The sequence below is a fragment of the Mobula birostris genome, chromosome 22 (genome assembly GCF_030028105.1).
Source record: "Mobula birostris isolate sMobBir1 chromosome 22, sMobBir1.hap1, whole genome shotgun sequence".
Taxonomy (NCBI): Eukaryota; Metazoa; Chordata; class Chondrichthyes; order Myliobatiformes; family Myliobatidae; genus Mobula; species Mobula birostris.
Window position 1 is genome coordinate 43203589 of NC_092391.1, and position 27286 is coordinate 43230874.

Genomic DNA, 27286 nt, shown 5'->3' on the forward strand with positions numbered 1-27286 from the left:
GTAGTACTGGCTACCACACTATTGGAAGGATGAGATTGCATGGGGGAGGGTACAGAGGAGAATCACTAATATATACCCGAGGATAAAATGTTTCAGTGGATAGGCTGGGTTTGTTTTCACTGGAACAGCACAGCGTGAGGGCAAGGTCTGGTAGATGTCTATAAAATTATGGTAATGTGAGAGACGTTGATAGGGAAGGTAATAGAAACTGTTCTGCATCACGGACGTGTTTACAACTAAAGGGCACAGAGCTAGGGTAAGGTGTAGAGGGGTTGGTGGGAATCTGAGCTAGAACCATTCCACCCAGAGGATGGTTGTATTATTGGCTGAATGGGTGGAGGAAGCTGGTACTCTCACAACATTTCAGATGTATCTAGGCAAGCACTTGAAATGCCAAGGTATCGAGAAGTATGGACCAAACGGAAGTAAATGCGATTAGTATAGATCAGCATTTGATGGCCGGCACAGGCACGGTGAGGCTTTCTCCCTAATGTGTGACTGAGCCCCTTCAGTCGAGTGATGAACATGGAATATAAATAGTCAAAGTCTGGCGCTAACTTAGTGCCAATCCAAAAACAAGCAATTGACCCTGGCACTCTATAGTCTGTCAGCTACCCCTCCCCTTCACTTCCCATGCCAATATATTAATTAACCCCAATCCTTTCAAGGCTTGACTAGCATATTTATGTGAAGAAGAAGCTGTTTACGTGGTGAGCTGTGATGACCTGGGTCTCACTGTCTATGAGGGTGATGAAAGATGATCAATAATGTCAAAATGAAATTGGATCAGAACTTGCAGGGCCACGGATGAAGGACGGGAGTCTGGTTGCTGTATAGAAGCACATTATGGAATCAGTTGGCCAGAAGACCTCATTCTGTGCTGTAATGACACTGATTCACCAGCACACTGAGAAACCCACAATCCCAGGACTATGTCAGATTTGTCTGGTGCTGTGGATTCAAAAGAAGGTACTCGGGAGGTCTGGGGCACACTTATCCTCATACTCCACAAGTAGGAATGAGAACTTGTCAGACTCACTCTCTATTTCTTACCCACACTCAGTCTCCGGAGACACCTCCTCCACTAGGCCATTGTCTGGGACAATCTCCTGGCAATCCGTGTGCACCTTTCCCCTCATGCTCTGACCTGCGCAACTACTGTTGTTTCTCATTAGCTGGTACCTTAACATTAATCCATAATATAGCATAACTGAACATAAATGTCTATAATAAAAGAAGAGAAAATGCCGAAAATAGTCATCTGTGAAAAGAGCAAGGAAGTTATCATTCCAGGCTAATGACCTTTCATTAGAATTGCCTGACCTGCTGAATATTTCCTGAGATTTTCTAATCTTATTTTAGAACTCCAAGATCTGAAGATTTTCCTTTATTATTTTTTATTAGTGAAATATTCAGTTTATCAAGCTTTGAGAGCAACAACAGTACAAAACCGAGTTGGTGTGTTATTGGACTGTGGCACCAGTAATTGGGTAACTGAAGGTTGGTGTGCCCCTTTCCTCTTATGACTGTGTCGCACAGTGATCTTGCAGTACAGGTGTCCTGTCTGACTGTCATAATAAACAGATGTTTGCCACCCTCCCGGTCCAAGTGAGTTATATGATACCACTACAGAGAGCCGGAGATATAGAACGCACCACAGAGACGAAGGACTCAGAGACTGCAGATGCTGTAAATCTGGATCAACACACATAAAATAGGGGAACTCAGCAGGTCACAATTAGGTGAACGATCTGAGCCCTAACATTAAATGGTTATTTCCTCTGTAGTTGCTGCCTGACCTGCTGAGTTGCTCTGACATTTTGTGTGTGTTCACACTGGTGAAGAGAATGGAGGCAACATCACTCAGATTGAGGAGTTATTGGCTGGCTGTAAAGTATATTTGACATCTACTCTGAATGGTTAACAAAACTGTCACAGTTATAGGTAAAAATGAGGAAAATGAGGAAAATGCAGGTGTGAACAACAAAAAGCTCTTCTTTTGCTGCATGTTAGCTCTGTTAGAAATGCAGCGTTGCTTGATTGTTAATGCCATTTCAATTAGTCAACTTATAATTTAATGAGATCACATAAGTTTTATCAAACAATTTCAGTCCTGTAACTGAAAAATCTTCCGAAGTTTGATCCCTGCATATGCACCCTGTGGCAAGGGAGATGATATATTATCACACACTCCCTCAGCCAATGTGTGGCTGTCAGTTTAGATGTTCTAAACCTTATGCCATGGGACTGTTTTTCCACAGTCAGTACCTCCCTGATCTAATGAAGTGGCCTTTGAGTGTATATTTGTGGTCTTCTGTTGCTGTAGCCTCTCCACTTCAAGGTTCAACATGTTGTGCGCACAGAGATGCTCTTATACCTACCACTGTTGTAATGGATGGTTATCTGAGTTACCTTCCTGTCAGCTTGGACGAGTCCGGCCGTTCTCCTCTGACCTCCATCATTAGCAAGGCATCTTTGCCTACAGAACTACCACTCACTGAATGTTTTTTAGTTTCTCACACCATCCTTTATAAACTCTAAAGACTGCTGTGCATGAAAATCCTAGGAGATCAGCAGTTTCTGAGATACTCAAAACACTCTGGCACCAACAATCATTCCACAGTCAAAGTCATTTCGATTATATTTCTCCTCCATTCTGTTGTTTGGTCTGAACAATAAGTGAAACCCTTGACCATGCCTGCATACTTTTATGCACTGAGTTGCTGTCATGTGATTGGCTGATTAGATATTTACATAACGAGCAGGTGTACAGGTGTGCCAAATAAAGTGGTCACTGATTGTATTTACTCGTGCTTCCAAATACACTAGAGCTAGATTTCAAAACAGCGCCTAGAATTGAGAGCTTGAATGGGGATGGTATTGATATTGTTCTGTCTCCAGAGCACGCAGGTGAGGCACGTCTGTGCAAGACATGGAGAAATGGCACTGGCAGGAACCTCCTGGCTCACGTGTACACAAAATGTAGAATTTGTCAGTCTCTTTCTCACCATATCTGGGGACTACATAGCAAGCGTGCAAAGGAATACAGCCTCTTGTCTCACCACGAAGGGGAGGCAGAGACTTTGAGAAGAATATTGATGCGTCTGAAGAGAAGAAGGTGGGCAAGGCAATTAGAAAAATACAAACTGCTCCCTGCTATACACAGACCACATCCTAAAATACACAGAAAGCACCATGAGATTTTGGGAGCCTGCTTATGGAGAGGTCAGTACCACAAATTGGCTACCACGCTACCGGGTGCTCTGCCATTCATACAGGTCATACAGTGAAAGTTAGGTAACTACATAGCACAGTGAGACTGGAGACGTGGGGTTTTGCCCCTGCAGTTGCAGAGAGGAGCTGGCATTTAGGCTGGGCTAGGGGCTAATTTCTGAAACTGGTGGAGGGGCTTTGGTGGGTGTAGCAGTCAGCCAAGGAAGGTGGCATGGGCAGTTATTGAGTGCTGGGAGGTGGGAGTCATTGACTCAGTGGTTGCGGTCGGATGTTGGGAAATGGGCTGCTGTGGTTTGCAAACGAAAGGTTTGGGCATTGTGGATGGGGGATGGAGGTCAGTATTCTGGGTAATGTATACGCTAAGTCCTTGTTTTCTGCTTATTACTTTCCACAGATCTATATGATCATTTGCTTTCGGTCCCCATTGCAAATTTTTTTTTCTAGTTTGTCGGTGAATCAAAGCGTAGAGGTATATATGCCTGTATACATTGAGTAAGTAGTCACTGTCGGTATTAATATGGTGACCAGTTTCCAGACTACTTACGTCAAGTGGCTCACTGCAGTGCACTGTCCTACAGAATGATCCTTGTTTACACAGCTGCGCCATGTGATTTAAAAGAAAATCCTTCTTGCAAATTTTGATCTATTCACTGGAAGTAGTTTGTTAGCTTGTGCTCAGAGAGATCCCTTAAGGTTGTGAAGATGCAGTCTTCCCAGGCCTGTGAGATCTGCAGATGTGTAGGCCAGATGTTCTCCACCGAACATGATGGCATTGGTCACCAGTGGTCATTGCCAGGGCTCTATGTTTAGTACCTCACCTCTACAGAGGAGCCCATGATCATCTGATGGCAATCTAACTGCTCTGATGCCTTTAAAGTTTGAATCACCACCGAAATCGCATCACATGGCCATTGCACAGAAACTTTGTGTTACGTGATCCAAGTTTTGTGCTGGGCAGCACATGGTCCAATTGTACCGTATGTGCTGTGGAAACTCTAGAAATTTTCTAACTACAGCATCTAACGGGGATTTGGGCACTTCCTTTAGGGCTAAATCTCCTCCTTTTGTGTTGCAAGGAAATACAATTTTATATGTTTTTATTATTTAAGCTTTATGCGGTACATAGGATTAGTACAGATGGGTACTTGATAGCTGGCCTGGGCGTGATGGGCCAAATGGACTTTTTCTGTCCTGGATGAATCAATTCTCTATTCACCTATGACTTTTTAAAATATCAGATGTATTAAATGAGCAGTACAGACACAATGCTGGAGGAACTCAGCAGGCTAGGGGGTATCTGTGGATATTAATAAACAGGCAACGTTTTGAGCTGAGACCTTCTTCAGGCCTGAGAAGGAAGGGGGAAGATGCCAGTGTGTTGCTTTGGATTTCCAGCATCTGCAGACTTCCTCGTGTTTATTAAATAAGCATTTCAAAGGCTGCTGACACCGGTGAGCTGGGGCCGAGTATTCACCTCTACTTTGCAAGATGACCTCAAGCCCGGCCTGCTCATCTGCAGATGGGTTAGTGTGGTTGGGTGGGCACAGCAGGTAGTGGATATAGACAGCAGGCAGGCCCCAGTACAGCCCCGCCCAATGTTTCCTGAAGTACACTTTTTCTTTAAATAGTGAAAATTAACATTGCAAAACACAATTGCATGCTGTAATAATCAGACTACACTCTGTAATACTCTTCCTGTATTCTGTAGAACTATCCTTGAAATATTCCACCTGCAGAATTCCAGTACCCAGTGCTGAGTATACTTTAAACCAAAATATTGAATTATCCCTGAATTGCTAGATGACTTCTGAATTTTCAGCTTCCCTCATAATCTAGGAGTCCCTAATATTCAATCTGCACAATAATCCTCTAATTACACGACACAGTATTGGGTATACAGTACACACTGAAATACTCAAATTCTAAAAAAAGAATACTGAATGATCCCTGAATTGCCGGATGAGCTCAGAAATATCAGCTCACTTAAAGATTTAGATGTCCCTTAAATATTTAAGGATTCTTCAATACCAGGACGAGATATGCTGAAATTCACCAACAGGAACAGCTGGCACAGAGCTATTAAGCTTCAGTAGTTTTGTGTGTGCTGTGACACATTGAAGTGTGGCACCTACTAGCAGAGTGGGAGTGAATCTGTCAGCTTGCTCTGTTGTTGGTGATGTCTGATCCATTCCCTATGGAGTCTTGCACGAGAGCTCAGTCTTGCTGGGATTCACTGGCACTGCACTAGACAATAACTCCTGGGGTCCATGTCAGATGCGGCATCAAGACCATTTTCACTTCAGTGGCGTTTATAGCATCAAATTAGGGAACAAGGGAAAAGTTGTTAGATAGATTTTACATAATTTTAGCCTAATGTCTTTAAGCTTTTAAACTAATTTTACTTTTAGTTAGTTTACATTTTCTGATTTTTAAAAATAATATTAACTTTTCAATTTGAATATAAAACCTATCAGCTATACTCTGCAAACAACAGGAATTCTGCAGATGCTGGAAATTCAAGCAACACACATCAAAGTTGCTGGTGAATGCAGCAGGCCAAGCAGCATCTGTAGGAAGAGGTGCAGTCGACGTTTCAGGCCGAGACCCTTCGTCAGGACTAACTGAAGGAAGAGTGAGTAAGGGATTTGAAAGTTGGAGGGGGAGGGGGAGATCCAAAATGATAGGAGAAGACAGGAGGGGGAGGGATAGAGCCAAGAGCTGGACAGGTGATAGGCAAAAGGGGATACCAGAGGATCATGGGACAGGAGGTCCGGGAAGAAAGACAAGTGGGGGGGGACCCAGAGGATGGGCAAGAGGTATATTCAGAGGGACAGAGGGAGAAAAAGGAGAGTGAGAGAAAGAATGTGTGCATAAAAATAAGTAACAGATGGGGTACGAGGGGGAGGTGGGGCCTAGCGGAAGTTAGAGAAGTCGATGTTCATGCCATCAGGTGGGAGGCTACCCAGATGGAATATAAGGTGTTGTTCCTCCAACCTGAGTGTGGCTTCATCTTTACAGTAGAGGAGGCCGTGGATAGACATGTCAGAATGGGAATGGGATGTGGAATTAAAATGTGTGGCCACTGGGAGATCCTGCTTTCTCTGGCGGACAGAGCGTAGATGTTCAGCAAAGCGGTCTCCCAGTCTGCGTCGGGTCTTGCCAATATATAAAAGGCCACATCGGGAGCACCGGACGTATACAGCTATACTCTGCCATATTTATTGTACACCCACAGAACACATCAGTGACTTGCAATATTATATACTGCAGTATCAACTGCACCCTATAATATTGAAACTGCAGCTCAGAGAATTCAGGATAGGTTTTGAAATGCTCAAACTCCATGAGACATTTCTCAGTCTAAAATACTATATGAAAAGCAGAAACAATTTAAATACACCCAGACTAAACACAAACAATATGGGAAAAACTCCCAATTTCTTATAATCGAAAAGCAAAATACACTGAGATGGTGTTAATCTGAAATAAAAACTGGAAATACTCAGGAGGTCAGGCTGCATCTCCAGAAGAATTCTGAGGTAATGGGAATTCTGTTACTTTTTCTTAGAAGTAACTTCAGTCAAACTCTTGTTAAAGATTCTGCATGCACTACCTGACATCCTGAATATTTATAGCATTTCTGGTTTTATTTCATATTTTACAATACTTAGGGTGAACCATAAAATATTCAAACTGCAATAAATACCTAAAAAAAAACCCAAATTACATCTTGAAACATTAAACCACTGAAATACTAAAAGCTAACTTTAGAGTAATCACTCACATATGAAAAACTTAAATACTTCAATAGTACTTTGATATACCCGACTACACATTGCAAACTAATCTCTGGACTGCATCCTGAAATATTGAAGTTTAATTCCACAATAATTAAACTCCCTTCTAGAATATTCAACAAATGCTGAAACATTCAGATTCTACCCTAAAATACTGAAACCACATGTTGAATGCCAAAAGCCTAGCTTTATAACACTCAAAGAAAATCCTAACATACTCAACTTCTATCCTGAAGTCCTCAAGCAACACTCCAAAATAGTCAAATATCATCCTGAATTTTGTTAAGCCTCTGAAATTCTGTGTGCACTCTAAGATTTCCAACATGCAATATGAAAAGTGCATAATGTCTTCTGAAATGCTCAAACTGTATCATGCTAGGCTTACCCTCCTTCTCCTGATACACAGCTTAGACCTTGCAATATTTAACCTGCACTTTGTAATACTTGCCTTTACCTTATTGACCCAATCTACCCCCTCAAATATTGAAAAGTGTTTTGACAAACTCGAAATGGATTTAAACTTTACGCTGAATTACTGAATTACATCTTAAAGGAGCAAACCCAAACCTGACAATAATTAAGCTGTTTTGAAATTCTCAATAATATTCTGAAATTGCACCCAGAAATATTCCAGCTCTTATTTAATGTCCCTGAAGTACTCGGACTGTATTCTGAAAAATTCCAATTAAATATCGAATGACTTATATCGGGGTACTTTCTACCCGACATAAATCAAACTGCGCTCTGAAGTTTTTTTTTGTACTTCCTGTACTGTTTGGCTAGCATTCTCAACTATTTCCACACAACTTGCATCTTGTATTATTAGTTGGTACCCACAGTACTTGTACGGTGCCCTGCTTTTCTCACCCTGAGGCACTTCTTGGTCCAGTTAGTGGTCATTCTGCTCTCTATGCACTCTACAACACGAATATTCAAATGAAGCCTTACAATGCCCCACCATATCCGAAAGTGATCAAACAACATCCTGAGATACTGAAACAATGTTCAGAAACATTTAAACCACACTCTAAGCTTTACCCTGCCATTCCCATCCTGCATGATAAACCCTGAAGAAGTAGTTGTATCTTGCAAGGCTCAACTAGCACACTGTGAAATGTATCTGTGGTATCCCGAGTGTGGCCTGCATTACAGAACCAATGACTACTGGCTCTCACCCCAGTGCCTGTGATGTTCACCATGCTTTCTCCAATGTTTAGCCCGAATCTCCTGTCCCGCCCCCCCACCACAACCCCCGGACTTTAAGCAGTATCTTTTGCGTTCTACCACACAGCAACATTTGTGTAACACAATTCCCAATGATTATTTGGCATGCGGTGTGAAACAGGAGCAGGGAGTGAGGACCCCTTAGATATCCCACCATGTTGCCGTGTAAGTGTATCCCACCAGTGTACACCAGTCATTGCCACAAGTTTAATCCTTTGCCAGAAGATTTGCCAGCATTGTCTACTTAACCTGCATTATCACTTAAGTAGTATGAATACAAGTAAGAAGGTCTGATATAGTTTATTCACAGAATACAATCAATAAAGAAACATTCTTTATGTTCCTAGTGCTGTTCATGGTTACTCCAAGCACTGTTACCTTTGGCAGCAGGTGCTCCATACACATTGGTTAATGATAAAAACAAGGACCTGTCCATCATGTTGTGCCCTAGATGTGTCAGTGGTGGCATGGAGTCAAGGACCAGATGTTTGGAGTGGGGGAAGGAGTTAAAATAATCACAGTCCTCTGGTGAAAGCTGACTTCATTATCTGGATACTCGGACTGATGGCTGATCTGGAAACAAATAGACGTTAACCCTTTGCTGCTTGGCACCGCCAGAGCCATAGGCTGCTGGGCGGGCTCACCCACAGTGCGACTTTGGGCTGAAACTGCAAAAAAAGCTTACAACGTGCTTTTGACGTCAGGGACGTTAGCCACAAGCTTGTGGCTTAGACAGGACGTCTGCAGTTAAAATTAAGTGCTGTGAAACCCTTTCCTTTCCATCTAAAGATCAAAATCTAAAATTTAGATTAAAAAGTGCCCTTGCAGACTTGGCATCCTGGTTAAGGATTAAGCACACAGGGCTGAGCCTGGGCTGGAATGGGTCTGAATACTGAAGCATGGACCTAGAACATATTAAGCTTTACTGAACAGTAGCAGGCATCATTTTAAGACGATGCTTTGGCGATGGTTTTAGGCATTGTATAATACTGGGGTGGAGAAAGCAGTTCTGAGGTCAGACTCAAGTTTGTGCAGGTAGCTTAGCAATGCTGCTCTCAAGCAAAATTATCAGGACCGCATAATACTTGCCAGTCTGAATTGGATATCTTTGATTTCACAGAAAACACAGAAATTCCCAGATGAGATAATTCAGTCATAGGTAATTTACCATAAAGGTGCTGAGAAAACACAGCAAGTTGTTCAGTCTTGGAGTAATCCTTCTCCCATGGGTTGTCAGTGCTACTCTGGGAGTGAGGCCTTCTACATGATGGTACAGGAGGAGAGTGGATTCCGGAGCTGGCAGCTGCAGGCTGCCCCACAGTATTGCTGGAAGGTCTGGTAGCAGCTGCGGTCCGCCTCTCCGCCCCACTGGCCCGGGTTGGCGGTCAGGGCCTCGGCCGGCAGTCGGGCTAGGATGCTGGTGTTGACGGCCAGAGCGGCCAGGCCATAGTCGGTGAAGAGGACGGTCTCCCGGCGGCAGGTGGGGCAGGAGATGAACTTGTACTTGGGGCAGGACTCGTAGAGGATCTGCAGGCACTCTTCGCACACCGAGTGCAGGCAGGAGAGGATCCGCGGGCGCTTGTTGGTGGGATTGTACACGTGACCGCAGGTGGGGCATTCCAGAGGCTCTGCAGTGGCCGACTGGTGGAGCACATACTGGTTGACGATGACCTCGTCCGAAGGTGTCTGGCGGTGGAAGCACATCTCAGCGCTGGCCTTGCGGTGGCCTTGGCTAAACTTCTCGGTGCGCGGCGGCGTCCTGGCCAGCCCGCTGGGGCTCCGCGACTTCTCCAGTGCCGACACCTCGGCGCAGGCCTGGTTGGCGATGATCTCCGACTCCAGGGGCCAGGCACACTTGCCAACGAGCGGGGGGTCCCGGGTGCACTGTGAGGGCCCGTAGCGGGCCTGCGAGGTCGGGCAATCTGCAAACTTCTCCGCCGGCGCGATCTTCACGGCCTCCATCTTGATGGCGGCCTGCTGCTGCTTCAGGCATGCCATAGGGGAGGAGGTGAAGGTCCGCGCTGCAGCTGGGTGGCCTGATTCACAGGCTGGGGCTGCACTCACCGCACCGTCTACCCATGTCTGCACCTTGGCAGCGTTCCTGTTCTCCAGCACCTCGCGCTTTCCATTCAACAGAGTCAGGCTGCAACACAGTCAGCAGGAAGCATCGCGAACCTTCTGCACAGCCTTCATCAGTTCCAAACGCTCTGATGTTTACCGAGTCGGGCTGACAGGTGCTGTCAGTGTCAACCTCACGACAGCTAAGTCTGACTTCTCTTTCTCTCGCCCTCCTAATGGCAGCGAGTGCTGCAATATGGAGCACGCAGTGCAAGCATGTTCCAGATGAAGCCTGTGTGACAGCACTGAACGAGTAACGCTTTCCCACTGAAGGAATTGCTCGGGCAGGGAGCAGGGAGCCTGGAGGTGCTTTGCTCGAATCACATTACCTGCACTCGGCGACGATCCGCTGCTTCCAGCTCTGAGCTGAGCCCAGCCTCCTCTCCTCCAGCGAGGTGCGCGTCTCCGTGCTGACAGTAAGGGCAGTGGCTGCTCTGCAGTTTGTTTCCTCGCTCCGGCTCTGTCTCTCTGAGCCCTCTGTTTACCTCGGATGGCAGTGTTGTCTGCAGCAGCACCGCAGCACTGCAGCGAGCTCACATTTCTCTCACTCAGCAGCGTGCGAGGGATTCAGGCCCCAGTCCTCCTGCACAGGCTAGCTCTGCAGCTGAAGCAAACCTCTGTGGCTTGCCTTTTCATTCATCTGTCTAACCTTCAAAGAGCTCTTGCTGTGGTGCAATCAATGCTGAGAAAGCAGAGGATGATGCTGTTGCCATTTCCTTCCTGAGTCACAGTGGCTCGGTGCTGTTACTGCAAGAGAAGGCAGCACCAGCTATTCCCCCGAGCACTTCACACCCTCCTCGTCTGCGAGGTCACCTCTGGATAGTTCGCACTTAACCCCTCCATTCTCCTCTGTGCTCAGTGTTTATTGCTTTCTCCTGGCACACACACTATCTCAGCTTCTGGTAACAGGCAATTGTGAAAAGACAGTATATTTGTTCCCAGGCACCTTAGAAGTCAGACTGATTGACGTATTTTACACTCAAAATTTCCTGACACAATGACGTTTACTGAGCATTTGTGAACATTAGAATTTCAAATGTAATGGGCTTGAAGTGGTGTAATCCCGTGAGTACTACAAAGAGAAATAAAAGCTAACAGTAATTCATTGAGAGGGAAAGAAGGGCCACGGTTTTCAAAGATCAGCAGAATAAACAAAGGTAGAAAGAGAATCTGTGAAGCTGAACTCTAAGCATGTTTCAAACACTTACATCATAACATGAGTGAAAGATTGACGAAGTTTAGTAGCGCCCTACAGCTGAGGCCCTCAGACATGGAAACATGCCCTTCGGTTCAATAAGACAGAGGTTTGGGCCAATAAGAACAAATGTGAGACACAAGCACTCAGTGACCACTATATTAGGTACACCTGTACACCTGCTCGTTAATGCAAAATATCTAATCAGCCGATCATATGGCAGCAACTCTATGTATAAAAACATGCAGACATGGTCAAGAGGTTCAGTAGTTGAGACCAACATCAGAATGGGTAAGAAATGTGATCTAAGTAACTTTGACTGTGGAATGATTGTTGGTGCCAGACAGAGTGGTTTGAGTATCAGAGAAACTGCCGAACTCCTAGGATTTTAATGCACAACAGTCTCTAGAGTTTGCAGAGAATGGTTTGAAAAATACCAAGTGAGCGACAGTCCTGTGGGCAAAAGCGCCTTGTTAGTGAGAGAGGTGAGAGGACAGATGGGGTACCTGGCCAAGTACTAAAGACCTGTGCTATTCAACAAGCTGGACTGTTCACTAATATCTTTGACCTCTCGCTTCAGCGGTAGCCAATTGCTTCAAGCAGGCTTCAATTATAGGGGTTCCTAAGAAGAAAGTGATAGTCTGCCTCAATGACTGTCATCCAGTAGCACTTATATCCACATCCACTGTGATGAAGTGCTTTGAGGGGTTGGTGAGGAAACATATCAACTCCTGCTTTCGAAGTGACTTGGATCCATTCCAGTTTGCCTACCGTCATAACAGGTCAACAGTTAATGCCATTTCGTTGGTTTTTCACTCAACCCTAGAACTTCTAGACAGTAATGACGCATACATCAGAATGCTCTTCATCGACTACAGCTCAGTATTCAATGCTATCATCCCCTCAAAACTAATCCATAAGCTTCAGGACTTTGGCCTTAATACCTCCTTATGCAATTGGATCCTTAATTTCCTCACTTGCAGCAGACCGAAAAGCTTGAGCATGTAGATATTAAGAAAGAGGATGTGCTGGAGCTTTTGGAAAGCATCAAGTTGGATAAGTTGCCGGGACCAGATGAGATGTACCCCAGGCTACTGTGGGAGGCGAGTGAGGAGATTGCTGAGCCTCTGGCGATGATCTTTGTATCATCAATGGGGACGGGAGAGGTTCCGGAGGATTGGAGGGTTGCGGATGTTGTTCCTTTATTCAAGAAAGGGAGTAGAGATAGCCCAGGAAATTATAGACCAGTGAGTCTTACCTCAGTGGTTGGTAAGTTGATGGAGAAGATTCAGAGAGATAGGATTTATGAACATTTGGAATGGTATAATACACATATAAGGGATTTTGCATCATTTTGGCAGCTTCAGGACAAATTCGGATTGCAAAAGAGTCATTTTTTCAGGTATCTCCAGCTAAGACACTATATAAGATCACATCTTTCTGGTTTTGAGAAGGCAGAACCTGATAAATTAGATAATCATTTAAGATCATGCTTAGGGACAGAACACATAATGGCCTATCTGTATGATGCCATACAAGTGTTATACAACAATGGATAGTATTAAAAAAGAGTGGGAAAAGGAGTTGGGTACAGAGATAGAGGAGGTTATATGGAATGAGGCTTTGGAGTATGTTAACTCCTGTTCCATCAATGCCAGGCATTGTTTAATACAATTTAAAATCCTACATGGACTACATTACTCTAAGGTAAGGATTCATAAAATATTCCCAGAGGTGTCCCCAACGTGTGAGAAATGCAAGTCCTCGGAGGCAAATTTGTTACATAGTTATGCTTTATGTCCCAGGATACAAGAGTATTGGAAGCAAATATATGAGGTCCTTTCGAAGGTATTAAAGGTTCAGATAACACCAGACCCCATTTTAATAATTCTTGGAACTTCCGCGAGGTCATATAAATTCCAGGCTACCCAGCAACAACTCCTGACCTATGGCATACTTAATGGAAAGAAACTCATACTGATGTTCTGGAAAAAGGAGGAAACTTCATCACTCAGACAATGGCTGGCTGCATTAATGGATACTCTGCATCTAGACAGGATAAGATACATTATCAAGGACAGACTCAAGGAACTTGAAAAAATCTGGCAACCATTACTGTTGTATCTAGAAGAGACCGACAGCTGAACTAAGTGCGGGGGGGGGGGGTAGGACCTAAACAGCACATACGGGAGGGGTGAGGGAGGGTAGGACTGGGAAGGGGAAAAGAGACGGGGTGGTAGGGTTTCCTTTGCGTTTTGCTTGTTTACTACACATACATTCATTTGATGTTCATTATGTTGTTATAAGAAAGAAAAGAAAAAAGAAGCATTGTACTTTAGGACATTGTCAGTTGTGGTAAGCCGATATTGCTTCCACAATAAAAATGTTTGAAATGAGAAGAATAATATAATTAGGAATAGTCAGCATGGCTTTGTCAAGGGCTGGTCGTGCCTTACGAGCCTGGTTGAATTTTTTGAGAATGTGACTAAACACATTGATGAAGGAAGAACGGTAGATGTAGTGTATATGGATTTCAGTAAGGCATTTGATAAGGTACCCCATTCAAGGCTTATTGAGAAAGGAAGGAGGCATGAGATCCAAGGGCACATTGCTTTGTGGATCCAGAACTGGCTTGCCCACAGAAGGCAAAGAGTGGTTGTAGAAGGGTCATATTCTGCATGGAGGTCGGTGACCAGTGGTGTGCCTCAGGGATCTGTTCTGGGACCCTTACTCGTCATGATTTTTATAAATGACCTGGTTGAGGAAGTGGAGAGATGAGTTAGTAAGTTTGCTGATGACACAAAGGTTGGAGGTGTTATGGATAGTGTGGAGGACTGTCAGAGGTTACAGCAGGACATTGATAGGATGCAAAACTGGGCTGAGAAGTGGTAGATGGAGTTCAACCCAGATGTGTGAAGTGGTTCATTTTGGTAGGTCAAATACGATAGCAAAATATAGTATTAATGGTAAGACTCCTGGCAGTGTGGAGGATCAGAGGGATATTGGGGTCCGAGTCCATAGGACACTTAAAGCAGCTGCGCAGGTTGACTCTGTGGTTAAGAAGGCATATGGTGTATTGTCCTTCATCAATCATGGAATTGAATTTAGGAGCCGAGAGGTAATGTTGCAGCTATGTAGAACCCTGGTCAGACCTCACTTGGAGTACTGTGCTCAGTTCTGGTCACCTCAATACAGGAATGATGTGGAAACTATAGAAAGGGTGCAGAGGAGATTTACAAGGATGTTGCCTGGATTGGGGAGCATGCCTTATGAGTGAACTCGGCCTTTTCTCCCTGAAGCGACACAGAACGAGAGGTGACCTGATAGAGGTGTATAAGATGATGAAAGGCATAGATTGTGTGGATAGTCAGAGGCTTTTCCCCAGGGCTGAAATGGTTGCCACAAGAGGATACAGGATTAAGGTGCTGGAGAGTAGGTACAGAGGAGATGTCAGGGGTAAGTTTTTTTACTCAGAGAGTGGTGAGTGCGTGGAATGGGCTGCCAGCAATGGCGGTGGAGGCGGATAAAATCGGGTTTTTTAAGATACTTTTGGATTGGTAGATGGAGCTTAGAAAAATAGAGGGCTATGGGTAAGCCTAGTAATTTCTAAGGTCGGGACATGTTCGGCACAACTTTGTGGGCTGAAGGGCCTGTATTGTGCCATAGGTTTTCTATGTTTCTATGTTTGCGGACCCCAGTCAGTTCAGATTGGCAGCAACATCTCCTCAACAACCTTCATGAGCACAGATGCACCACATGCCCATGTGCCCAGCCCCCTGCTCTACTTGATTTACACTAATGACTGTGTGGTTACGCCCAGCTCCAATGCCATATTTAAATCTGCTGATGACACCACTGGCATTGGCCGCATCAAAGGTGGTGAGAAATCAGCATATATGAGGGAGATTGAAAATTTGGCTGAATGATGCCACAACAACAACCTCTAAGTCAATGTCAGCAAGACCAAGGAGCTGATTAGGGATTTCAGGAAGATGAAACTGGAGATCCTTGAGTCAGTCTTCATCAGGGGATCTTACGTGGAGAGGCTTAGCAAATTTAAATCAGCTCAGAGGATTTGTTCTGGGTCCGGTGTGCAAGGGCCATTACGGAGAAAACATGGCAGGGCACTAACTTCCTTAGAAGTTTGCGAAGATTCAGCTTGCCACCAAAAACTTTGACAAGCTTCTATAGAAGTATTGTGGGGAGTATATTGTCTGTTTGCATCATGGCCTCATATGGAAACACCAATGCCCTTGAATGGAAAAGCTTGTAAAGCCCTCCCTACCATTGAGCACATCTACACAGAGTCACACCACCAGGTTCAGGAACAGTTATGAATCCGTCAGCCATCAGGCTCTTGAAACAGAGGGGCTAACTTCACTGGCCTCATCACTGCACTGTTCCCATAACCTATGAACTTACTTTAGAGGACTCTTTGTCTCGTGTTCCTTAAATGTATTGCTTATTTATTTATTATCATGTTAATGCTATTGTTAAGTGAATTTGTGATGATACTAGTTGTAAATATTACTATCAGGACAATGTTCATGTTTCATGATCTCTCAATTTCCTCTTTTAATTCAGCATATTTCTGATGGCTTTCACTTATTGGTTTCTGAATGTTATGTGTGTTTGGAATGGTTATATCTAATAAATAATTTGTTTTGCTTGTTTGTCTTGTAATATTATATCTGGACAGTTATTATGGATTGTCCTATTTGTAATATGGATCAGCCATAAGATAATTTGTAGGACTCTGTCTCTAAAACTGGATCAGGCTTGTATTTATAGTTAGGTATGGGGTGTCTGTTATGAGTTTGTATTTTAAAGCACAATTTTGATGAACGATGCTTCCCACTTGCTTGTGCCTGTGTAAGTAATCAGATTGAGTTAAACTGCTGCAGGATCCTGTTATGTGTTGGATTGTTTCCGGTATCACCTGGCATTTTCTGCATTTATCGTCTTCATTTTGTTGATTTTTAATTATATGTTTTTGGTAATTCTGTTATGTTAACCACCTGGTCCTGTATTGCTACAGGGAACCCCTCTGATTCTGGGAAGAGGTCTCCAATTTTGATCGTGGGGATGTCTTCCATGGAGGGTCATGCTCTTCTATCGGTTATTATTATTATTATTTCTTTTTTACTTTATGTATTTGCACAGTTTGTTGTCTTTTGCATGCTTATTTTTTGTCCATCCTACTGTGGGCAGTTTTCCACTGATTCTATTGTGTTTCTTGTACTCTGAATGCCTGCAAGAAAATAAATCTCAGGGTTGTATATGGTGACATATATGTAGTACTTTGATAATAAATTTACTTTGAACTTTGAGTGCTACACAAGAGTACTTGTAAACTGGCATAATTTGGTAATTTGGCTTTGAACAGAAAATTATCATATTAGTCGGTATCCAGAAGATATACAATGTATGATACTGGTATTTTGGGAAGCGCTGCTAGAAGGGCTACAGTAGTATCCATTTCGGGCTGAACTGAGAATCCCTGATAAAACAGTGAAGGTGACGAAGGACAATAACCCAAGCTGAGCTAAAGATGCCTTGTGACACTGTGTAGAGAGAGCTATGCCCTGTATGTAACTTGAATTATTAGATGCAAATCTTCAGTGTTGTATTGCCATGTCACATCCAGTGCTTTACAAATCCCCAAAGATACATAATTAAAATAACGAGAATGACGAGGAACAAAAATGTAACAAAAAAGAATATAAGAAGCCATAATAAACTAACGTACTCAAAGGCCCAATGAATCAAATCAGAATCAGATTTAATATCACCGGCATATGTCATAAAATTTATTAACTTAATGGCAGCAGTAAAATTAAATTCATCATAAATAAATAAATAGAGAAAAAACTGAGTTACAGTAGGTATTTTTCTGCCAGAAAAAGCGGGATCTCCCAGTGGCCAACCATTTTAATTCCACTTCTCATTCCCATTCCGATATGTCAGTCTATGGTCTCCTTTACTGTCGCGATGAGGCCACACTCAGGTTGGAGGAACAACACCTTATATTCTGTCTGGGTAGCCTCCAACCTGATGGCATGAACATCGATTTCTCAAACTTCCGGTAATGGCCCCCACCTCCTTCACCATTTCTCATCCCCTTTTTCTTCTCTCACCTTATCTCCTTGCCTGTCCAACACCTCCCTCTGGTGCTCCTCCCCCCTTTTCTTTCTTCCGTGGCTCCTGTCCTCTCCTATCAGACTTCCCCTTCTCCAGCCCTGTACCTCTTTCACCAATTGACTTCCCAGCTCTTTACTTCACCTCTCCCCCTCCCGCTTTCACCTGTCATTTTGTGTTTCTCTCTCCCCTTCCCTCGGCTTTTAAGTCTACCCCTCATCTTTTCTTTTCTCCAGTCCTGCTGAAGGGGTTCAGCCTGAAACATCAACCGTACTCTTTCCATAGATGCTGCCTGGCCTGCTGAGTTCCTCCAACATTTTGTGTGCATTGCTTTCATTAAATATATACATGTCTATTAAATAAGTTAAATTAAGTAATGCAAAACTAACAGAAGTATATAAAGTAGTGAAGTAGTGTTCCTAGGTTCAATGCCCATTTAGAGATTGGATAGCAGAGGGGAAGAAGCTGTTCCTGAATTATTTGAGTGTGTGTCTTCAGGCTTCTGTACCTCCTTACTGATGATAACAGTGTGAAGAGGGCATGTCCTGGCTAGTGGGAAATTATGATGGACACCACCTTCCAAAGGCACTGCTCCTTGAAGATGTCTTGGAAACTATGGAGGCTGGTATCCATGATGCAGCTGACTCATTTTACAAGTTTCTGGAACTGCTTTCGATCTTGTGCAGTAGCCTCCCCCCACCCCCACCATGCCAAAGAGAGATGCCGCCAGTCAGAATGCTCTCCGTGTATATTTGTAGAAGTTTCCGAGTGTTTTAGTTGATAAACTAAATCTCCTCAAACCCCTAATGAAATATAGCCACTGTCTTGCCTTCTTTGTAGCTGCATTAATATGTTGCATCCAGGTTAGGTCCTCAGAGATACTGACACCCAGGAATTTGAAATTTCTCACTCTCTCCACTTCTGATCCCTGTATGAAGATTGGTTTGTGTTCCCTCATCTTACCCTTCCCGAACTGGGGATTAAAACATCATGCCAATGAGAACCAAATACAGAATACTCTGAGGCAATAAAGAACTGGTTCTGGTCAAGCGATCAACTATTCCTCGGGCAACACCTTCCAGATAGTCGATCATTTCAGCTATTCTAAGTCTTCTACTTACTCTCTTTATCTTTTTATTTTGTTTTTGAAACTGTTGGTGACTGTGACTTACAGTCTGTAGTTTGATCAAGTGAGCCAGCACTCTGCTGTCCCTGAGAAGACTCCTGGAGAGCAGTGCGAGCACGAGCTACCTCGAGGAGAAGCCCGGAGACGAAACAAGAGGCCATGATCGACTACATTTCATGCCGGCTAAGGCGTTGAGGAAGGTTGAAATATCAAGCCAAATGCAGAGGAGAGTGAGTGGATTTCGCAGAGGCCGCTGGAGGGGTTGCTAGTTCATGTCACTGCCCTCGGAGAGGCTGCTGGTTGGAGTCACTACCCTCGGAGAGGCTGCTGGTTTGTGTTACTGCCCTTGGAGTAGCCACTGGGTCCCGATGCTCTCGGATATGTTAAGAAAATTTTGAGATTTATGGATTGGGCTGTAGTTCATATTGGCCTCTTTCAGATTTTTGTGTACCGATTCTGACTCTGACTGGGTGATAGAACCAATCACTACTACACTCAGGAATACAGCTGCACAAATTGGATATAGACATCTTGATATTTTTACCAGCAGTATTTGCTCTTGACAGGAACTTTGGCTGAATTTACAGTTCATTATGATACAATTGTGAAATTAGATTTTGTTCCCAAGGGAGTACTCTAGCTCAGCTTTTGGAGGTGTTTTGGGACAAATGATCTGATTAGTGGATATGCCTGCACCTTCAGTGTTGAATGTTACACAGAGAGCATTCAGATAAATGTAAATATAATTACCTATGCTGACAAACCACAGGATGTGGGGGTAGGGCTTGGATATCATTTAAGAAGAAAGCATTGCTTGATAACTCGGTGACAGAGGTGGTAAGAAACAATTGGCAGTGAAGGTTTGGATTTCCTTTTTTAGAAGACGTAGAATCATAGATCAGTACCACACAGATACAGGCTCTTCATTCCAACCAGTTCATGTGAGAATGGTGCCCATAAGCTAGTGTTTGGCCTATGTCCCTCCAGGCCTCGCCAATCCTCTGGTAGCTTGTTCTAAATACTCACCACCCTGTGTGTGAAAAAGATGTCCCTCAGTTCCCCTTTAAATCTTTCGTCTCACCCTAAACTTAGGTCCCCTCAATTTCCTCATTTGCAGACACCAGTCAGTACAGATTGGCAACAACATCTCCTCCACAATATCCATCAGCACAGGTGCACCTCGAGGCTGTGTACTTCGCCCTCTGCTCTACTCGTTTTTTTATAACTGGCTGTTATGATTTTGGAGGACCTGCCCTGGGCCCAGCACGTAAGTTCAATTACAAAGGAAGCACGGCAGCACCTCTGCTTCTTTCAGAGATTGCGAAGATTTGGCATGACATCTAAAACTCTGACAAATTTCTATAGATGTATAGTGGAGAGTATATTGACAATATGATATGGAAATACCAATGCCTTTGAATGGAAAATCCTACAGCAGAAAGTAATGAGTACGGCCCAGTCCATCAAGGGCAAAGCCCTCCCCACCACAAAGCACAATTACACGAAGTTTTGTCACAGGAAAGCAGCGTCCTTCTGTCAGAGCCCGTGATTTACAGCTGCACTCAAACTGCGGTTCTTTATGGCACTTCTGGAGCTTGCCGTCCAGCCATTTATCGATATCTTCAGGATGCAGCCTGGAAGATGTGTGCCTTCCGAGTAAGGCCCTGTGACAAACCGATTCCATGCCAGTGTTGCCGACTGAGGAATCGTGGGAGAAATGGAACACTGCTAACAGTGGATCGGTTGTTGCAGGCCTCTGTAGTCAGGTGATCTCTCCCCCGATGGTGGGGGAGAGCTTGCTGCCGATTCTTGAGCTGGAGAACCCGGAATAAAAGCGACACGGCAGACTGTAACATCATAATCAGCAAGCTGTTTCGTTTTGTTAGTCTTTCGTCTCACTGTGGAAAAGGGGCGACACCTCTCTGTCCTGAGTGAACAACTAGTCTTTGTAGGATTGCAGATCATGGGCTCCCTCTGGGGATTTTGCTATTGCTTGTTTGGTGAGTGGTGAGCACTGAAGCTTCCTGCTGAAATAAGTGGGGAGGGGAAGGGTTGATGCTTTGCTGTTGCTTCTATGTGGGAGGGGAGAGGGTGCTTTAGGGTTCTAACCTTTTATTTCATTCATTCTTTAGGGTACTCTTCTGTTTTCATGGATGTCTGTGAAGAGCAGGAATTTCAGGTTGTATACTGTATACATTCTCCAATATTAAATGGAACCACTGAACCATCACCAGGGATCTGCACCACCCAGGGCATGCTCTCCTCTCACTGCTGCTGTCAGAAAGAAAATTCAGGAGCCTCAAGACTCACACCACCAGGTTCAGGAACAGTTATTACTCATGAACCATCAAACTTTTGAATCACAGGGGATAACTTCATTCAACTTCACTCACCCCATTACTGAAATCTTCCCACAACATATGGACTCAGTTTCAAGGACTCTTCATCTCATATTCTTGATATTTATTGCTTCTTTATTTATTATTATTATTTCTTTTTGTACTTGCACAGTTTGTTGCCTTTTGCACACTGATTGAACGTCCAAGTTGTGCAGTCTTTCATTGATTCTACTCTGGTTATTATTCTAATATAGATTTTTATTATATATATATATATATATATATATATGGGTGTAACATAGAAACATAGAAAACCTACAGGACAATACAGGCCCTTCGGCCCACAAAGCTGTGCCGAACACGTCCTTACCTTAGAAATTACCTAGGGTTACCCATAGCCCTCTATTTTCCTGAGCTCCATATGTCCATCCAGGAGTCTCTTAAAAACCCTATCATATCCACCTCCATCGCCATCGCCGGCAGCCCATTCCACGCACTCACCACTCTCTGCGTAAAAAAAAAACTTACCCCTGACATCTCCTTTGTACCTACTTCCAAGCATCTTTCACAAAGCCATGCTGACTATTCCTAATCATATTACACCTCTCCAAATGTTCATAAATCCTGCCTCTCTGGATCTTCTCCATCAACTTACCAACCATTGAAGTAAGGCTCACTGGTCTATAATTTCCTGGGCTATCTCTGCTCCCTTTCTTGAATAATAGAACAACATCCACAACCCTCCAATCCTCCAGAACTTCTCCCGTCCCCATTGATGATGCAAAGATCATCACCAGAGGCTCAGCAATCTCCTCCCTCGCCTCCCACAGTAGACTGGGGTACATCTCGTCCGGTCTTGGTGACATCCAGCTTGACGCTTTCCAAAAGCTCCAGCACATCCTCTTTCTTAATATCTACATGCTCAAGCTTTTCAGTCTGCTGAAAGTCATCCCTACAATCGCCAAGATCCTTTTCTATAGTGAATACTGAAACAAAGTACTCATTAAGTACCTCTGCTATCTCCTCCAGTTCCATACACACATTTCCACTGTCACACTTGATTGGTCCTATTCTCTCATGTCTTATCCTCTTGTTCTTCATATATTTGTAGAATGCCTTGGGGTTTTCCTTAATCCCGTCCGCCAAGGCCTTCTAATGGCTCTCCTAATTTCTTTCTTAAACTACTTCCTGCTAGCCTTATAATCTTCTAGATCTCTATCATTACCTAGTTTTTTGAACCTTTCGCAAGCTCTTCTTTCTTCTTGACTGGATTTACAACAGCCTTTGTACTTTGATAATAAATTTACTTTGAACTTTGAAGGTTTAACTTTGGTCTAAGGTGGCCAAAACTGTACACAGTATTCCAAGTGCAGCATCTCTTGTGACTTATCTTGTACACCAGCAACATCAGTAGAGCCTGCACTGTAAAAGGAGTGTTGCCCTGCTCAGCCCAGAGTCTCGAGTAGAAAGGTTAAATTATTCTTGCTCTGGCAGCTGCCCCTTCTGTAAAGATACAGGTTCAAACCTTATTCCAGCTCATTTTCAAGGACTATACCCCTTGTTCTTGGCATTAATTATTTGTTTATTTACTATTTGCACAGTTTGTCTTCTTTTGCAGGTTCATTGTTTGTCAGTGTTTGTGTGTTGTTTTCATTGATTCTGTTGTTTTTCTCTGATCTACTGTGAATGCTTGCAAGAAAATGAAATGGTGACATATACGTACAGCACCGATAATAAATTTACTTTGAAATGTGGACTTTGAGCTTTCTGAGTATATGGGTCTGCATTGGTGAATGCACTGATTGTTGCATCTTCTGCACTACAACAATGGTAATCCTTCAGAAAGATTTTCCAGGGCTCTGAGGCAGTGAGAGATGTTTGCATGGTGTTCCACAAATGCAGGGCTTTCCGTTTGCATCATAAGGTTAGAAATTGTTCAGATGGGAGGTCATTCGTAAATTGCACTTAGCTCATAGCTGAGGAAGTCAAATACTGTACTTCCACTAATAGGAGGATTTGAGGAGTGATAGTAAATCAATTTTCACTTGTGAAAAATGGTGTTCTATTCATTCATAAATGTCCTGCAAAATAAGCCATTTGGTTTGCAGTGACCTCTTAATTAGAGGTCTTTCACCCACCTTTCAAGAAGATAGGTGATGGCAAAAGCACAACAGTATTTATTGCTACTGTAGTTGTATTGTGTTGAGTTTTAATAAGCTATTGAGTAGTAAATATACCTTTCAGATTGTGTGTGTGTGTGTGTGTGTGTGTGTGTGTGTGTGTGTGAGAGAGAGAGTGATGAACGGGGGAGTAATTGATACAGCTTAAAACAAGAGAATACTTATAATTTATAATTATACCTCTAATGTAATGAAAACTAGTTGTATATCCAGTGAACCAATGATAATAATGTATAGAGAAGCTACACTATTGATCAATTAGAATCAAACATATAAACAATGAGCCAATTCAATAAAATGAGTAGTGGCTGAATGAGAAACCAGAATGAAACCACCAGACATCACTGAAAATTAGTATGGACACAGTCAGTTAATGTGAACCTGGTAAGACGGAGATAGACAAGTTTGTGATAAACAAAGAGTTGAAAAGTTACTGCAGGTAGACTGGAATGCAAAGGATTAATTATGAAAAGATGTACGCCTTTAGATCCACCAGATTAAAGAATGAACAACCTAACCAATTGAGATCCAGATGTTCTCATTGATTTTCAGAGACAACATCTGTGGAATTTGGGCACTGGGTGCTTGGGGGTTGCATATAATCTGAAATCACAAAAAGAAATGAAATTGATACTTTGCATTAAAAATTGTTTAGTCATTTTGTTCTCATTTAAGAGTGTTAGAACTTGACCTGTGGAAAGTAGGTCAGTGTTTTTATTACTCTCAAAGAACATTTGGGAGGGTTCAGGAAAACTGAAGGAGAGGGAAATGGGGGAGGTGAGAGGGGTTGTGACCCTTGACAGAGAAGCAGGCCCATTGGATGCCAAGACTCCAGGCGGCCCCTAGAACCTCCACAATCATCAGCAGCATCAGACCCAAACCGAGGGACCTAAGAACTACACACCCATTATCAGAATCTTCCATCTTTATTCCAGGGAGCTGGCTCCAATCTTTTACTGACAACAATTTTAAGGGAGGATTTCTTTAAACATAAAATTACATCTCTGAGAGACACTTTAGGATTATGCATAATTCAGGATTTCTATGCTGTTTTACATTGGGTGAATAATGAAGTCTATAGGTCATGACTTACCTTTCTAATTTCCGTCACTAAATGAATAAAATAATCTATAGAGATGTGTGATATTGTCATAAATGGGCAATATGGATCATGTACAAGCAGAAAGAATTAGTTTAACTTTGTATCTACTTAGCACGGACACTATGGGCCGAAGGGCCTCTTTCTGTGCTCGACAGTTCTACGTTCTATGTTCTAATGTGATGGACAATTGAAACCTTCATTAGGATAAAGTTAGGAAATAGGACTTGAAGTAGGGCATTGGCTGTAAAAACCTGTCCACAGTTCATCAAAATCACATGTGAGCTACCTCAAAACTATTTTTCTACACTAACCCTAATTCTCGTGAGCTCTTTAAATCCAGAATTGCATTAATCTGTGAACTCAGTGACTGAATATCCACAGTCCCTCAGAGTAGAAAATTCCAAAGATTCACCATCCTCTATGTGGAAAAATCTCCTAAAACAATTTCAGTCCTAAATAAATTCTCCCTTATTCTGTAACTTGTGATTGAAGACAGCCAGTGGAAACATCCTCCCTATCTCCATCCTGGTAAAGCCCTGTCAATGATATGGAGTACATTCCCATTCAACTCAAACTCCTCGTTTACGATAAACCCATCACATCTGGAACTATTCTATTGAAGGTTTATTGGACTCCTTCTTAGACAAGCATATCATTTTTCAGTTAAGGACACCTTGTACTCCAGGTGCGCACTCTTCAAGGTGGTATAGAATTTAATCCTGCAATCTCATCTTTTCATAATAAAAATTCGCTTTCTTATTTGTGTGCTACATCTTCATCTTGGTATTTGGGGTCAAGTAAATTTTCCTTCCCATGCATGACTTATGAACACATGCAAATGGGTCTAATTTCTGGGCAGGACACCAAACAGAAACAGTTAGGAATAAATATGGAAAACATTACACCAACGTTGCTTTATTTATACCTTCTTCAGGTGTAATGAGCCCTTCAGGCCTGTGCGGGGAGCTGAACAGCAGTGGGCTTGTGGTATTCAGAGCCCCTGAAATGGTTAATTGTTGTTTAACGATAGCAGTTAATCGTTTAGAGTCCCTTGTGTTTTTCTTGAGCGACTCACTCTTTGTAATACATTTTCCTGGTGTTTTTTTGTTTAAACTTGTTAAGTTTATTTTGACAGGCTTGGGGATTCCGTGTTACTTGTATTACTTAAGCAGATGCCGGATTAGCACTAATTACTGTGTCCTAGTTTTGAGAATGTTATGTATCGCTCAGCTGAGTCACTGATGTTCTGTTGCAATTCTTAGGAATAAACTTTGGTCATTGTCTCTACATTGGAGTCTGTCTTTCCTCTGCGCTTGGTTTCCAACACTGCCAGTGCACATTGTGACATCAAAATTTATTTCCCATTTATTTTCCATTTCTAATTGCTCTTGAAAAAGGTAGTGGTGGTGACCCAACTTCTTGAACTGCTCCAAGTCTTTCTGGTGAAAGTGCTTAACAGTGCTTAGGTGGGGGAGGATGAGTTCCAGGTTTAACCCTTCTGATGACTAAGGACCAGCAAATTTTTTGAAGTTAGGACAGGGTGTGATTTGGAGGGGAATATGCAGGAGATGGTGTTCCCATGCATCTACTACCTTGTCCTAAGTAGTGAAAATCAGAGTCTAGGTGATGTTGTTTCAATTGCCAAGGCAAGTAATTTTAGCGTGCTTTGTAGATGGTATACACCGCAGCCACAGCTTCTAAGACTCTCTGAGCTGTATCTGTAAAACACTTCTACAACTCATAGAAAACATATGATGTAGAAAGAGTCTGTGTGTCTGTGCCTCTCAGAAAGATTGCCACCTTCAGCACTGTCCAAAGATGGACTGATCAAGGGTGCCTAGTCTTTAACCACAGCTTCAGCCTTTAACACCCTTTCAGGCTACAAGTTTCCACCACTGGATGCATATTTCCCTCTTAGATTAGATTAGATTATGAGGACACGCAGTCCTCTTTTATTGTCATTTAGTAATGCATGCATTAAGAAATGATACAATGTTTTTCCAGAATGATATCACAGATACACAGGACAAACCGACTTAAAAACTGACAAAACCACATAATTATAACATATAGTTACAACAGTGCAAAGCAATACTGTAATTTGATAAGAACACACCATGGCCACGGTAAAAGTCTCAACGTCTCTTGAAAGTCCTATCATCTCACGCAGACGGTGAACCTCCAGCGCCGCCAACTTGCCAATGCCGCATCCCGGAAGCATCCGACCACAGTCTGACTCCGAGTCCGTCCGAAAACTCCGAACCTCCGACCAGCTCTCCGACACCGAGCTCCGAGCACCATCTCTGCCGAGCGCTTCGACCCCGGCCCCAGCAACAGGCAATAGGCAAAGCCGAGGACTTGGGGCCTTCATCTCCGGAGATTCTCGATCGCAGAGTAGCAGCAGCAGCGAAATAGGCATTTCAGAAGTTTCTCCAGGTGTTCCTCCATGCTTCTTTATGTCTGTCTCCATCAAATCAGGATTGTGCACGGCATCCTACTTCAGAAATACGATATCATTCGGAACAGCCGCGCGTGCTGCGTTGCACTGCCATCTTCTCCTCCATGTTCTTCTTCCTCTTCTTCCCCTCCCCATCTTCAAGAATTTCAAAAGGGCTGTACATTCTGCAACTCCCTGGTCCGTTCTTCTATCTTCATCTACTATTGCCCAATCACTGTACTTTCCCATGTAATCACACAAGAAGAACCACTAGTTTCTTCACTTCTTTTCCCACCACCCAGAGACCCTAACAGACTACACAGGTGAAGCACTCTTTGCAAACTATGGTACTGCATTTGGTGTTCATAATATAGTCTGCTCTACACAGGCAAAAAC

General features: G+C 43.3%; 2 protein-coding genes across 2 annotated transcripts in view; both read right to left on the minus strand.

Annotated features, from left to right (window-relative positions):
- The window catches only part of LOC140186436 (uncharacterized), a 258955-nt gene that overhangs the window by 51509 nt on the left and 180160 nt on the right, over positions 1 to 27286 (minus strand). The window lies entirely within an intron of this gene.
- rnf208 (ring finger protein 208) lies at positions 8540 to 11269 on the minus strand. The gene has a single exon (XM_072240570.1). It carries the CDS (start codon positions 10251 to 10253, stop codon positions 9516 to 9518), a length of 738 nt encoding a protein of 245 aa, XP_072096671.1. The 5' UTR covers positions 10254 to 11269; the 3' UTR covers positions 8540 to 9515.